Source organism: Cyanistes caeruleus, chromosome 12, assembly GCF_971803275.1.
Source record: "Cyanistes caeruleus chromosome 12, bCyaCae1.hap1.1, whole genome shotgun sequence".
NCBI lineage: Eukaryota > Metazoa > Chordata > Aves > Passeriformes > Paridae > Cyanistes > Cyanistes caeruleus.
The window spans coordinates 13,961,451-13,977,214 of NC_141712.1; the positions used below are offsets into that span (position 1 = coordinate 13,961,451).

The following is a 15,764-nucleotide window of genomic DNA, read 5'->3' on the forward strand; positions in this document are numbered from 1 at the left end:
TCTGCAGTGAAAACTCCAAAAATATGTTAGAACAGCTGCTGGCAGGCCAAAGGGAGCAAAGAAAATGGAACTAAGTGTTGTATTTTGTGCCCAGCCATTGTTACTGGTACACTGAGGTGGAGGAGGGTGTGAGAATTGAAGCATAAGTAAACCCTTGGTAGCAACCTGACCTGTATCCCTGGATAGCTGAAGTGTCTGTTATTGAAGGCCTTTGCATTGTGTGCTTTTTGCTTTCTCACCCTTTCTGGGATTGAGCATCATCTTGTTCTGAGAGCTGTGGCTTGTAGTTCTGGTCCAGCCAAGAGTGTGCTCAGTTAGTTGGAGTGGAAATCCCTAGAGCTGGTTTTCATTTTAGCCTTGTGCCTTTCTTTTCCTCTGCTGGTAGGGCAGACATCAGTTAGTTCTGTCTCCAGGCAGTAGAAGGCTGAAGATACACAGGAGGTTAAAGCCAAGGGTCCAGTGCTGAGATCTCAGCTCTGACACTGGCTTTGAAGACTTGCTTGCTGTTGTGCGTGTCTAGATCCTGTAAGCTGCTTAATTGCCAGATCCCTTAATGTAGGTTTGTGGGAGCTGAGCTGGGCTCTTAGCAGAGCCAGGGGGAAGGCATGCTTTCAGTGACCTCTGCCTCCTTTACCAACCCCTGCCTCCTCTTGTTCCTACACTCTTCAAGGCCCAGACATGTAGGGTTCAACAGCTGGCATATAACCCAAGAGCAGGTTCCGTGGCTGTACTGAGACTGGTCTAGAGTTTGGTTTTTTCCCCAGGGCACGTGGTTACTATGCTACACCTCTTGGATTCCTGTACACTCCAGGTTGCCTGATGTTTCTCTCTGTGGTTCACGTGCTCCCTACATGCCAGGGGTGCACCCTGATGGCATGGCAGTGCAGAGGGTGACAAGAGGAGAGGGACCCTGCCAGGAGTCAGCACTGCAACAAGAGAGGATGCTGCTTCTCAGCTTGGCAGGGGTCAGAGCTGGCTATTGATGCTGCCTTTAAAAATAAATAGACTGTGTGATTGTATTGATCTGAACTCAGTCTTATGGTTGGGGAGAATTCTGTCTTCTTGCTGCATGAAGACACCAAGTTTATCCTGTCAAATGAAATCCATGGATGTAGGGTAACCTTTGGTGTATGACTGCTACCACTGTTGCCAAGGGCTGAGACTAGATGGTGTGTTTAGGGTGTTCTAAATTGTGGTGATGCTGTAGCAAGGTTTTTTTTTCTTCCTGAACCGTTTTTCTCCTTTTCTTACCCCTTCCCTCACCAATCTGATCAGCAAACACTTCTAAATATTCATAGTGTGGGATTTGTCTCTATCTGCATGACTGCCATGGTTTGAAAGGAATGTGACAATGCAGAGGGAAATGGGGTTAATCTCCTCCTGCACTGGCAGAACAAGGCTGAGCACTTGTACAGCACAGGCATTTATTCTTGTGCCTTTTTCACTGTATTTGCAGTCTGTGGAGAAGGAGGAAGGAAGTTTCAGATGCTGATTCACTGTCAGGATGGAGACATGGATGCACAAGTTGTGTGCAAGTGAGATTTCAGGACATTGGTGCCTCCAGGGTTAACAGATAACTCCGTGTCGCTTTCCTTGATGCCAGCCCAGCAGAAACCTGTCTGGGGCTGAAGCTCCTGGGGTTTCTCCATGACTATTAGCCAGTTCTTTCGTGAAGGTGTGGGGTCAGGTTGGTGGGTAGGAAGCAAGCAGTGCTTAGTCTGACTTGTAGCCAGGGGTGATCCCATGGCCAGCCAGGCCTTCAGCTCCCACCAGCATATGGTCTAGACCAGGGATGAGCCTGCACATCCCTCCTGGAGCAGATGCAGCCAGAGGCCCAAGCTGCAGGAGGGTGAGATGGAGGATTGTTTCTCCTGTGCTGGCTGAGCTGTGGGTCAGGCTGCCTCTGTGCCCATAGAGCTGCAGGGCCCTGGAGAGGCTCACAGATTTGTGCTCCATGGGAACAAAATTGTTAGCTTGGCAAATCAGGGCAACCTCATTAAGAGCTACTGAGAGCGTGAAAAGCGTGTTGCTGGAGGCAGGTCATGGTAAATGAAGGGGCTAAAGTAGCTGGGGTTTTCTAACAATTAATTATTGAGTGGTTTTCTAGAGATTCTTTCTCATGTTTATAATTCATTCCCTGCTGTAGATGCCATATTGATTTATAATTTTTTGAAGTTCAATATTTTGCACCCTTGGGGCCTCAAACAAAAATTAACTAGAAAATTAGAGTAAATTTTTACATTCTGCCTTGTCAGAGCTTGCTCTCCCATTGCCCATTCCTAGAGCCAGTTTCCATGCTCTGGTTTGGGTTGCAGATGTTGCCAAGCCCGTGTGCCGTGGGCTGTGAGACGTGGGTGGCAGAAGAGCTGCCTCACTGACCAACAAATGAGAAAATCAAGAGCCCAATTAAGAGCCTGGAATTGCCCCCAGTGACCTGAGGAGAGCATTTAGTAGCTGCTAGTGAGACTGGCCTGTTTGAATGAATAAGCATTCCAGTTTGTTGGAAGGAAAAAAATCCCCTCCTCCCCCAGCTCTAATTAGCTACTCTGTCTTTTTTCTGCCATGAATGTAGAGGGTTTGTCACTGGAATGAAATCTTAACAAGTTGTGTGTTCTTCAACTTGCAGCCAGTGAAGGTGATCTCTGTGCAGGGGATATGGAGACTCTTGTACCTGTTTTCTGTATTTCCTTGAAGGATCTTTGATTTTACTGTTAAGTACAGCTCTTCCTTACCCTCTGGTTTTTCTCTTTTCCTCCAACAGGGTGACTAAAGAAGTGGATGCAAACTCAAAAGAAGCTAAATCTTTTCTGAAGCAGCAAGAGAAACTGCAGTCAGCAGCTCCAGCTTCCTTGCCGACAGTCTCAGGGTGAGTATGTGATTTCCCTGCCCGGGTATGGGCTTTAGTGAGAAAGATGGCACTCGAGCCAATAGTGCAGGCCCTGCAGTATTTAATGGGTGTTTGTTTTCTGCAGGATTTCAGTGGGAGCAAGACTAGGCCTGGAAGGTATGATAATTTGGGCTGTATTGATGATTTGGGCTGGAGGGAAGTGGGGGAAGCAACCTGTGAGTTCCAGTGACTCACTTCATAGGTTCAGGCTCAGATTTTTTAATCCTCATAAATAATTCATTCTAGCAAGGAAATAGTGGTTTGACTATTTGTCTCAAGCAGCCTGATGAAACTGCAGGTAGCCAAGGAACATGCCTGAGATTTCCTGCAGTTCCTTTGACAGGTGCTTCTCAGGGCTATATAAAGCCATGTCAGGCTGAGCTGTGGCTTCTTAGAGACTTTGGGTGGGCATTTAAATAAGAGATGTTTTTGCCTCTTTAATGTTTTCTAATATAATTCTGATGTGGATTTGTCAGTTTTCTGTTCAAGCTCTAACACCTAATTCTGAGATCATCATAATGCTTGTCAAAGATACAAGGAGGTCGGGTCCCCTGTGTGTCTTGACATGCCACTCTGGTTCTTGATGAGCTTGGGAGATCACCAGCTTCTCAGGAATAGAGGAGATGATTCTGTGTTCCAGTGATGATTTGTATTTAAGTCAGTTGTTTGCATTTATATTTGAAAGACATAAGCTGCATATGATTTGATCACACAAAAACAATACCCGTCAAATAAATACATTGTCCTTCCCAACTGCTTAGAGCAATTCTCCAGTGTGAGTTAAGGCTGCCTTTTCCTGAGATTCTGTTATTCAGTTGTTGCAGCTGGATTGTCACTCATTTTTCCAGCTAAGTGTTGCATAGCTTGTACTAAGCTGAGGATAGTGAAAGCATAGTGTGTGTGTGTGTGCATGACCCTTGACAGCTGCTGTTCTCTGAGCTGAATGAAGGCATAGATGAGCATAGCCTTCATGTTCCTGTTCACACTGCACAAGGGTTCGTCCCTGCAGGACTCATTAATTGTAACCTAAGTGTTGTGTACAGGGTTTTGTGCTGGAAAACTTGCCTTGGGTTGGGCTGGCATTCTTTGTGCAGTTTTGGTAGCCGAAGTTTGTTCGAGTGGCAGCTGAAGCAGGGGCAGCTCCACACTGTGCACACTGCTGGTGGTCCCATGTCTTCAAACCTGCCTTCCAGTTTCCCCAGCAATTGCCCTGCTGCTTTGAGTGCAGGCAGGTTTGGCAGCCCACAGGGAAAGCTCCAGGGACTCTTCACCTTCCAGTTCACTAGAGATCCGTGTTTCCTCCTGTGTCTTACAGGCCCAGGGGAGGAGCTGGGTGGCCAGTGGGCCTGTGCAGCCTGGTCATTACCAGGGGGTATGGTTGTTTTTGCTGGAGCTTGGATTGCTCAGGAGTAATAGCCACAGCTCAGTTTGAGTTAATGTTGCAGATATCTGAAGAATTCACATCGAATATGGAAAAAAGTGGACTAAAATCAATATAAGAAATAATGAGTTCAAGGATTTCTTTAACTTTCCTTCAGTGTGATTATTTTGGAAGCAGCTTAATTAGGTCATTGTTCAGCTTGCTGATGTGTAATGTCCTACTGACAGTTGCTTGCCCAGAACATGAAGTGACCTGGCTGTGGAGAAGGGTGGAGGAAAAATATCCTGGGCTTGTATGTCTTGCCTTTCCTCAGAGCACCAAACCCCGATGCAGCACAGCCAAATGCCTTCCCTTTCATAACCTTCTGCAGTGCATCCTGGCTTTGTGCAGGATCCTACAGCAGAGGAGCAGCAGTGGTGTTTGGATCAATGTGTGGAACAACCCAGCTCTCTTGAGGCTTTAACAGGAGATTCTCTGGGGCAGTCTGGCCAGCATGGGCCCTCTGATCTGAGAGTGCTCCAGGGTGTCTTGGACTAGTACCCGAGACTAATCCCTGAGACTGCAAACATGTTTGCCTTTGGGCTTAGGAAGATGCTTCCAGCTGGGATGCCAGCCAGGGTATTTTCAGGTGAGAAAATTACTAGCAGGCTTGTGGTATTCCTTAAAGCCAGAGGCAAGCCCCATATGTTAAGCAAATTACAAATGTCATATTTTAGACTTGAGCCAAGCTATACAGACCCTGCTGCTCTGGAGCAAAGAGTCAAAAGCCTTGGTGACATGCCAGAGTAGTGCTTGGGGACTGATAGAGCCTGGCATAGCCTGACAGTTCTTTGCACCTTTTGTCTACTTAAGATAGAAGTTTTGGGGGAGAGGGTACGTTTTTCCCTTATGCATTATGTGAGAGCCCCAGTCTATTGCCACAAGGCAGTGAAAAACATGATTTTGGGATCTTAGCTGTGCCTATGGACACCCACTGTGCTGTGAGCCATTGTCAGCCCCCAGGAGCTTTGTCAGCTATTTAAAAAAAAGAAAAACTGCCTTGCCCTGTGTGCAGGGAATTTGAGCAGCTAAGAGTGGCCTCTCCATCTGGCTTTTCTTTCTTCACCTTGCAGGCAGCATGCATTATTTCTGAATTCAGCCAGCCTACCCTGCATTTATTGAATTTCCCTTCTCTAAACAGACAGAAGTAATCCAGAAAATCAGCGGTCACAAAAGCAAACATCCGGCTCCATGTCTCCATGTTACAAACCCTTGCAAACTAACTGGTCCAGGGGAGGGGATGTTTGGGGCTGAAAGTGCATTTCCTGAATGCGTTTAACATCCATACCGGATGTGCTATAAAAAGCTAGATTTGTGTTTGTGAGGGACATGGGGGTGGTTGGAGGAGAATAACTTAAACACTTGGCTGTAATTAAAGCCAGGAGTACAAAACAACCCACCCAGTTGTCTCAGCAGGCTTTGCTAGAAAGGTCAGAAGCCCTTGGTTCCCAGGGATGTGACGGTTTCCCAACCTTCGCATTATTCCCATCGTGTCCCCCTGTGACACACAACTAGGCAGTGTTCTGTCAGCAGCGGGTATAGGTTTGTTGGAGAGGTTGGGGGTTATGATACTCTGTTCCAGTTGTTTTTGTTGTGCTCTTGGGTTCTGTTAGGCTCTTGCTGATGCCATCAGAGGTATCAGATGTGGTGAGGGCACCCGCTGATCCCTTCTCACTTGCTGCCCCAATAAATGGGTGGAAGGCTCCCAGCAGCTAAAAAAAGCCCTCCACCCACCCAGCTAAGCATTCTTGTCTGTGTGTTTTAGGGCTCATTTCCTATCCTTAACCAGTGCTCCAGAATCTTTTGGGGAAAGCAAGAGCAGATCCTGGCTGTAAATTAAATGCATGACCTGATGGAGGGATCAGTGGGCATTCCTGGTACCCCAAGAGATGTTTTTTGCCCTCTCCCCAGGTCAGGCACGACCTGTGAGCAGGGTCCATCGTCTTTGCACTAATAATCCCATTTTACAAGCAGTATTTCGTATTCAGAGGATGTTAAAGCAAATTAAATCCTCCAAGCAGCTTACTGCAAAATGACTCTGTGCATGTACTTGTGAGACTCGACAGGGGTTTGAGCTCCAGGCTGGGAAAGCCCTGCACGGACCCAGCCCTGCGGTGGGAGCAGCTGCGATCTGTCCGTCGGTCCTTGGCGCTTGTCAAAGCACGGTGGCACTGCACAGGGAACAGTGCTGTTACAGCAGTCCTGAAAATGGAAAAAAATGTAGTTGGTGGGTCTTATTTGAGATTCTCTTCTAGGCAGCTGTTTCTACACAGCCTGAACAGGAGCCAGGAAGAAAGAAAGGCTTTTCACTGGCTTTGTTCTTGCTTTTGCTTATTACTGAAACCATTTGTAATTAAACGTGGACTTGCTCACTCAGCCCAGCTGTTGCTTTTCTGTTTGATCCTGCCTGAAATTACAGTGGTGGATGTTTGACCTCTTAGGCCTTTTCATGCCTTGTAGGCTGGTATAAACACCAGGTACAATTTGCCTTTGAAGCAAGCAGGCACCGTTCCCACAGAGTTCAGGAGGTGCTGTGCTTGCCGACCCCTGGGCTGCGTTGAGACTGCAAGGGTTTGGACCTCAATACAAGGACCAGCAGGAAGAGGCACTGCAGGAAAGCTCTGACCTGAGAAAATATACTTGCCCTGAACAAAAAAAGTTAGATAAACTCTAGCCTGTTCATGATGGATGCCTTCCTCCCAGAGTCTACTGCAGAGCAGTTCACATGGGCTGACTTAAATGGTATGAAAAGCTTCAGGCCTTTTCTTTTAGAAATCATTTACTCTGCTGGATGCTAATATTGAGTAGAAGGACTCCAGCAGGAAGACATGTCCATGGCTTCTCTCGCACCTTCAGGGTGCAGGAGGAGCCAAGGTGGCAATCTTTGTGGGTAGATAGGGATGGTGGGAGACTCTGGTGCCTGTTTGCAGCATCCTGACATGTTACTGTACTTTCTAAGCTGACTTTCCTCTCCAGCCTTGCCCCTCCTAGGAGCTACTTTGCATCCAAAGCTTTTTCTTGCAAAAGGTGCTCTTTCTGCATGAGTTGGCTGGATCCCTTTGCTATTATGACCAAAAGTAGTTACTTGAGATCATATGTGGACACTGACTGAAACAGTCACAGGCTCTCAGTTTTTGAAATCTTCAGATGATCCAGAGCAAGTGCTGCAGTACTTGCATGCCTTTAGGAAGCAATTTCATTTCTTAGCAATCCCATGGGCTTTTATTCCTCAGAAAGCAGGAATTTACAGTCTTCAGCTCAGCATCAACTGCAAACAATTATTTAACTAAAACTCTTGGACATTTTTCTTGTATAGGATGAGTAAGAATGCCAGTAAAGCAAGTAATCAAGCTCTTTGTGGGAGCTGGAGGTGAGGCTTTTTCAGTAATCGCTTAAGCACTTGAATAGTTCTACCCTTCCTAGTGAATTCAAAGCTTCCCATCTTTCTCCTGCTCTTCCCTTAATGTGCTCCAGAGAGTGCTGTTCTCCCAGACGGAGAGATCCAGCCCCTTGCACCACAGCCAAACGTCTGGGTGTAGAAGAAGCACATGACATACTTTCCTGTGAACATGATGAACCAGCTAGAGGCAATACTTTGTGCCCCAGAGCTAGTTTTACTTATTTCCTATTCATATGCTTTTGTTGTGAAAGATTAAATGTGGCAATAGCTGTCCCAAGTAAATAATTTCTTTTTGAGTCTTAGATGCCTTGTTGTTATTAACTTCATTTTAATTATTCATTGATACTGTCTGTCTATTGTTTTACATTCCTTGAGTCAATGTGGTAACAAGGTTAGGCAAGTTTTTGGAATATCTTGGTGTTATTTGCTAGTGGAACTGAAATTACTCTATAGGGATGAATGTGGAAAGGTGTTTCTATGTGTCAGGAAGGGAAAGTTTGTCATTGGGAAAAATTATCTGTTCAGTGTTGAAGTGTTTTCATCAGCCATAGTAAATAAGATGCTGATTGCTGCACACTTGTAAATCATGTGAGACACCTCATCCTCTGAGCATCTGTCTCCCCTCTTGAAGTCAGTGTCACATGAAATGAGAACCCGCAGCACTGAGGGGTGCCCATCTCAGCCAGTGCAGGTTGGCAGCAGTGAGGGCACCCGCAGGGGTTTCACAGCCCAGCCGAGGAGCCAAGTGAGTCTGGCTGGCTGAGCTGTGAGCTGTGGCCACACTACCATTGGATCCTGTGCTGGGGCCTGACTGCTTCCTGCAGACACACTTATCCAGGGCTGCAGTCACCTCTGAGGCTTAGCTATGAGTGGGAGAGCTCTGACATTTTGGGACTTTGCCCCTTTTCTAAACAGTTCTTTCTCTTGAGCTTATGTTAAACTTCTTTTGATAAGAAACAGAACCCTGAGTGTGGGAAGTTTCATACTCACTCTCCCAGACTCAAAGCAAAACGTGCACTAAACATCCTTGTTTTAAACTAGTCTCTCAGGAGCAGTTCTTTCTTGTTCTCAGGCCAAATGAGTCAATGCCTTCTACCCCAGCCTCTGTTTTGCAACAGAAATGAATGAGATTCTTTCACTCTGTGCTGTGCTTTCCTGTGGCCATGCTACCACGCGTGCAATTGCCTTTCTCTGGGGCAATGGCATCTTATTGGAAAGAAGTTTAGCAATGCCTGTACAGCTCTGTGTCTTACTCCAGTCCTCTGTCTGAATGTGGCTAAGCTGGATCCCTGGGCTGGACTAAATGGGATCAGCTGTTTCTTTTTCTAGTCTCATTGGAGGTTCAGCAGAATGGAATCTCAGCTATTTGAGGACTTACTTCTCTAAAGCATCTGTCTTATAAAATAAAAACAACCCCCCACTAGTCTGGGGCCTTTGATAATTCCCCAATGAAAGTTGTGGGGCAGTTTTCCCTTAGGGCAATACAGGTTTTATGAGGCTTATTTTCATATGCTTTCATCTCTTGAATCATGAGCATTTCTCTTTCTCCCTCTGTGAAAATGATTGAGGAAATTAACTGCTAATGGGGAATGAAGCCAGCTGTATTTTTATTCCAGACCCCTTGCAAAGTTGTAAAGAGAAACTCCTGTATCTTCCCATGTTGGACTTGCTCTGGCTGGAGTGAGAGGTGAGAAAAGGGCAGCCTTGCTTTATGGATAAATCCTGGGATTAAAGGTGGCTGCTAAGAGCTCCTGTTCACAGCTGTGCCATGCCTTGGGCATGTGTCTACCAAGAAGATTTGTTTCCATTCCTGTTTTATTTTGCTTTCATAGTGCTTCCTTGCATATTAACTGAGCTGTACCATGTCCCTTGAGTGTCTCCCCCATACCAGATGCTTATGTTACATCCTCTTGCTTTCCCACACTTGTGTTCCTCCCTTTTTCTCATGTCAAGGAGCAAGTTCAGCTGAATCATTCTTCATAAAATATGAACCAAGTAAGTAAGGCTGGAGTAGCAGACAGAGTAGAGTGATGTTCCCTGCTCTCAGGCAGTCCTATTGCCCTAGGCTTTTCACATACTAGTGGCTTCATTCATGGAAAATCTCATACTAGTGGCCTCATTCATGGAAAATCAGCACACCGGTATTTTCCAGCACATTTGTTAGCCAAAACTTTGACCTGCGTGCTATGTTGTCAGCCTTGTGCAGGACTGTGTTTAGAAAATGGGCATGCTCAGGCTGGCTGGATTGATATCAAGATGTGAAGTCAAGTAATTAGGATTGGTTACCAAATAATGCCAACTTCCTCCCTTCCTGCCTGAAAGGAGGGGTTGCTGTGACTGAACTCTTGGAGGGTTCTTGGGCTCTCTTTAGAACTGCAGCCTCTTCAGCTGGCACCCATCTCTGCCACTGCTCTTTTGTTTGATTCTAGAAAAAGACCAGGAGTGTCTGAGCAAGTGTCTGCCTGGTCCATGGGGATTTCCTCTGCCATGAGGATGGTTAGGATAGCTGGGATTCACTTCAGCTGTTGCTGTCCTGGGAGGGGGGCAGAACCCCCCATTTTTTCCACTGCTCTTATTCCTGTGGAAAAACTGAGCCTCAAGTGAACTTGAGGTCTGAGCAGAAAGGGCACCTTAAACAAGCTCCAGTCTGTCTCAGGCTCTCCAGGGTGCTCTAATCCAGTCTGCCAAGCCATGGAGTACTTTGTTTCCCTATCCAAGGAGTTTCAAAGCCTTACTAATGTGTTGGGTTACAGCCAGTCGTTTTTGCCCCTGAGCCCTTGCAGTTGCGCTTTTCAGAGTGTGCGTGGTCCTCGAGGCAGTTTCTGTACAGAGGGACCCTCTGCAGAAGCAGATAACCAGTGTTGTGTTGGCAGCAGATGTCCCTCCGGGTGTGCAAGGACATGTATGACATGCTCATGGTACCTGCTGAGGCAGGGAGTGGAAGGAACAGATTTATTTGACATTTCTGTTGGAAACCACTCTTTTCTGGGAGTCTCAGGGGAAGGTGTATTTTGTGCCATCTCTTCTCATAACATCTACTGTTGATTCTTCCCTGGCACAGGCTGCCCAGAGGAGCTGAGGTTGCTCCATCCCTGGGAGTGTTCAAGGCCAGGTTGGATGGGCCTTGGAGCAAACCTGGTCCAGTGGAAGGTGTCCCTGCTCAAGACAGAAGGTTGGAATGAGATGATCCTTTTTGAGATCCTTTCCAACCCAAACCATTCTAGGATTCTGTGGTTATCAGCAAATAATAGAGGATATATATGAGTGTGATCTGACCTTGTGCAAAAGCTTTGATACCCTTTCAAGAGCTCATACTTCAGTGCTGTTACTAAAAGCCCCCAGGCAGCCAGTGGACAATAGTGATGCCTGTTCATCGCCTGACTGCCTGGCTGGAAAACAATGATGGCATTTCTTGAAGTAACAAGTCCTGGGCATGTGCAGGGCTGGATTGTAAAACTTTTTTTTTTTTTTTCTCCATTTAAGCTGCAGGCTTGAGAGCAGCAGGTCTGGTTGCAGCACCCATGAATGCAAGTACAGAGGAAACTTGCATCTCTTGGAAAATACTGAAGGAAAATAAATGGCTGGTTTCTTAGACACTGCCTGTTTTGCCCTGAGGTTGGGTATGGGTATGCTGTGTGTCACTAGTATGTGTTTGCTGTTCAGAGGTTGGTTCAGATGCTTGTTCAGCAGCAAGGAGGGGGTTAAAGAGAACTTGTGAAGGCTGGCTGATTGCTGCTCATGGCTTTCATAATGCAAAGCCTGTGGGAATTCAGCCTCTTCGGCTTCATCTCCCCCCACCCCCTCCCCTCTGCTAGAGGCAGGATAACCTTCCTGACTCCTCTGAAGCTGTGTCCCTGCCAGTATGGCTTGCACAGGGAAGCTCTGTGAAAACCCAGCAGAGGCGTAAGCGTATGAAAGATGAGATTTTTTTAACTTTCTTGGGAGAACAGTGAACGAGTCATTTTTCAGCATGGTCGTGCTGTTTCCTTACACTGTGACTGGGATGCAGCATGTCTGCCTCTTCATCTGTGACCTGCAGATTTCCCATTGCAGGGCGGCTGAGGAAGCAGCTGGTATATGCGATATCTCTAACTCTCTGGAGACTGGAATGCGGGGATGTCCTTGGCTTTGCTGTAGGTTCTGGATGATGCCAGCAAAGTTGTTTAGACCAGAAAAATATGAAGGTGGTTCAGCAGTGGTTTGTACAGCACTCTGCACACTGACCTGCAGCCAGCATGGTGCTGTGATGTGCACCGTGCAACAAGGGGTTCTGCATAACGTTTGGTATTGGAGAAGTGCTAAACAGACAGTGCAGCCCAGGGCCTTTTGTGTAGCGTCTGCTTTAAGGACAAGCACCATTATGGTGTTTTTCCTAATGTGTGAAATCCCTTCTCCCTCCCTGCTGTTTGCAATAACCCTTTGGAAAGCTGGAAAGGCTCTCCATTTCCTTTCCCACTCACACGCGTGCGTTTGTGAGCCTCGCCAGCACTATTTGGCTATTTGCATTGGGAGGGATTTTTTCCTATTTTCCCAAGTCAAAGAAGAGTGTGTAGCATTTGTTTTGGAAACAAAAACACTTCTCGAGAGTTACATGGCCTCTACAAACAGATCAGCACAAAGCAGATCATGTGCTTTGGGCTGTCTTGGAAGACTGTACAGGATAGCTGTCTCCATCCTCATTTTATGGTTTCATGGCCGTTGAGTTTAACAAGGACCCTTAAGAATCTTTTGAAGGAGTAGTATAGCAGCAGCTTTACAGGTCCTGTGGGACAGTCACGGTGCTTAGCAGCTTTCCCCATGTCAGTGTTGTGATTGCAGGGCAGGGTTTGGATTTTTTATGGCAATAGAATACCTGCACTCAAAAAAATGGGGGAAGGTTTTTCATCCTTACTTTTCTTGAAGCCTTTGGAAGTAAAAGTTTATTGGTGAATATTAGTGAGAGATTGTTGGTCATAGCTGCTGGGACACTACAGAGCTGTCTATCTTCTACTTCCTTTGTTACAAACAAATCTCTCATGGAAAAAAGTTTCCTGCTGCCTCCTTCCTTTAGCACTAGGCAGGCTGGAGGGGAAGTAGGTAACACTGCCGATACAAGAAGTGCTTTCCTGTCCCTGCATGGCACAGGGATCCTCTCATCAGCTTTGATCCCTTCCTGCTCCACAACCTGGCCTGCTCATGTTGAGCCAGGTCAGCAGGTATTTACACTGATTTGTCCTTAGCTACTGAAGTAGTCTTTAACAGGTATGTGACTCAGTGGCAGGTGTCACACTAGATTATTTGGAGCCAGATCTGTTCTTGAAATAAAAGGAAGGCTTTGAGTGCCATCCAGACTAAACCAGCACAAACATCTCAGCCTGAAGCAGTTTTGGGCAGCATGTACAGCTGTGTTGGAACACAGTGCCTTTATGAGCCCACCCTGGCCTCTTGCTGCTGCTATTTCTTTTGAGTAACAATGAAAAAATGCAAACCCTCAGTGTCCTTTCTTTGTCAGGAGCTGTGCTTTGCAGGAGAGACTCTAGGCTTCAGCACCGTTTTCTAGGTAATTTAAGCCAGAACTGGTGGGTTTGTGATGTGTGCTTGAAGGTACCAAAACTCCTGCTGGAATGGATGAAAATGTTTGGGGCCAACTGTCCTGTTAATGTACCCCCTGGAAATGCCCTTTGCCTGATCCTGATCGCTGTGCTGTGGTTATTGTCTTCATTCATCCTGTCTATTAAACAGAAAAGTGAAGGCACACACAGGCTGGCGTGCCTGAGGTTACCTGGGAAGCCTGGTAGATCCAATTTCCCAGATCTGAAGTTGGCCCTGAGCTTCTGGATTGCCTTTCTTGTAGCACTTGCTTTCCATTTAGCCTTTGTGACTGCTGGGCTAAATACTGCTGCTTTTAGGTGAGAAGTCTGATTGTGCATGAAAAAAGGTTTTCAATAAAACAAAAACAAAAAAAAAGACACAACTCCTAAACCCTTTTGAACTGCCCAACATGGCAGACCTGCAAACTGGCTCCTCAGTCAACTACTGTCAGCTACAGCCTCTGCCTGGCTTATAGAGCTGAAGGCCATAAATGCTCAGGAGTTCATCTGCCTCAGCTCCTGCATGGCACACTTCTCCCCAGCCACCCCTGTGCCAAACCAGTGGCCTTTGTCCAGCCTCTCTGGTAAAGAATTGTATCTAATTTCAAGTTCTTCAACACAAATAAATAAAGAATCCTCCATTTCTTTGATCTTAATTAACAGCAGCAGCTAATTGTTTAACAAATAATTTGAAACAGCTACAAATATGCCAGAACTTCCCAGAATACAGCCAATTTCTTGAGCTCTGATTTTGTGGATCTTATTTAGGTATTCACTAGGATGTGGTTGTGTTTATGCCTGTTTCATGTGGAAGAGATTGCTGCTGCCCCTCTTGCTCTTCAGCTCTCTTGAGGTGCCTGTCTCTGAGGATACACAGTGGCTGATTTATGTCATTTATTGGCTTGACCAAGGGCAAACTCTCCAGCTCTATAGCTGTGAGTGATTCATCTTTCCTCATCCATGGAGATAAATGTCAGGATGGATGTCAGCTGTCTGGCTGATGCATGAGTGAGTCTGCTTTCATATGTGCACCTTGAGCCAAATGTACACACATGAATTTTTTACCCTTTGTGATAAACCTGGAAATGCAGATTGTGTTGGAGGAAGAGGCCTCTTGGTTTTAAATATTGATACCAATATAACAGGGCTGTGGCTCTGACAATCTGGGAGCCTTGACGCATTGGCTCAGAGATTATGCTGAATGCCGTGGGGAATTCAGTGGTGTGCAAAATAAAAGGAAGAGCTTTGCAAAGTGGTAACATGCTTCAGATGGAGAAATAACGAATGGGTTCCTCTTGGGTCCACAGGCTGTGGGGCTGAAAGTGGAAGAGATTCAGGCTGAGTCTTTGGAAGAGGCCCCTGACAGGTTTTTTATTTACTTTGATTTGTGATGTAACTAAAAAGAGAGCAGCTGCCCAGAAACCTATGGCGGCAATCCATAGGCGCCTATGGATTGATTGCTGTGGAGGAAGAGGTGAAGACCCTGTTCCTTGGAAATGCTCAAGGCTTGGGGAGCTGGATGTGGTAGGTCATCATCATCTCTAGAGCCTCAGTTCAGAGAGTATCAAGTATGTCTGCTGTGTGGTTCTTCATCAGCTAATCAAGTTCAACAGTCATCCAGAAGGCATGCTGAGGGCTGAGAAACTTTTTAAAGTAACTTTAAGTGTTCTCATCTCTCCACCCCCTTTAGGACTTTGAGCCATGTGTGGAGCTAATACATAGTCAGACATGCTGAGGTTCCTGCCTGTGCAGTTGCCTGTTCCCCATCATAGCTTGTGAATAAATTGTAAGAAACCTGCAGACTCCTGAACTGGCTTCACACAGAGTGTACTTGCCAGTTCTCAGAGGGCTTGCTAGCAAAGCATAGCTTTGTGCAGGATGAGCTGTGTTGCTTTCAGATCTGAGCTGGCTTTGTGCCTTCCTGTACCTAGTCTAATCAGCTCTCTCCAGGTGGGATTTGCTGGGCAGTGCTTGTTGAGGCGCCTGGGCTGGCAGCACAGCAGTGAGCAGAGGTCTTACACTTTGAGTATTGCAGCCCCCCTTCCTCCCCTGATGCTGTAAAGGTGGGGAGCTGGCTGTAGGATATTTTCTGGCTTTTACATTAACTGGTTGTAATAAGTGTCATCTATGACATAACTAGTGGTGGGTCCTTATTTAACTTTTGCAGGCTGTTCCAATATAGAATGTAGTTCTTTCTACAAGAAACCTTCAAAATAAAGGGGTAACTGTTGATGAGAGTAGCAGGGAACATCCAAGCACAACTGGGACTCCTGGACAAGATAAAGCTGTGCAGGAGGGAACTCGCCTTTTGTACTGTGCCAGAGGTATCTCAGCACCTGATGTATTGGGAGCATCCTGGGAGCACATTGTTTTGAGTTAGTGTGTATGATAGTAGTGTACACTGCCCTGTAGAATTTGAGCACCTCAGCATGGTTAGTTGGTAAAGGAGAAGCAAATTTATAAACATTTAGGATAACTATCTTCATG

At 46.3% G+C, this 15,764-nt stretch overlaps 1 protein-coding gene across 2 annotated transcripts in view; it reads left to right on the forward strand.

The window, feature by feature from the left end:
- CFDP1 (chromatin remodeling protein CFDP1) overlaps positions 1–15,764 on the forward strand; it is a 62,143-nt gene that overhangs the window by 14,415 nt on the left and 31,964 nt on the right. The window contains exons 5-6 of one of the 2 annotated variants that reach the window (XM_086847590.1): positions 2,762–2,866; positions 2,973–3,004. In XM_086847590.1, the coding sequence (XP_086703716.1) occupies positions 2,762–2,866; positions 2,973–3,004 (137 nt within the window). The remainder of the gene's footprint in view (positions 1–2,761; positions 2,867–2,972; positions 3,005–15,764) is intronic. The other variant, XM_086847591.1, reaches the window with a different exon arrangement.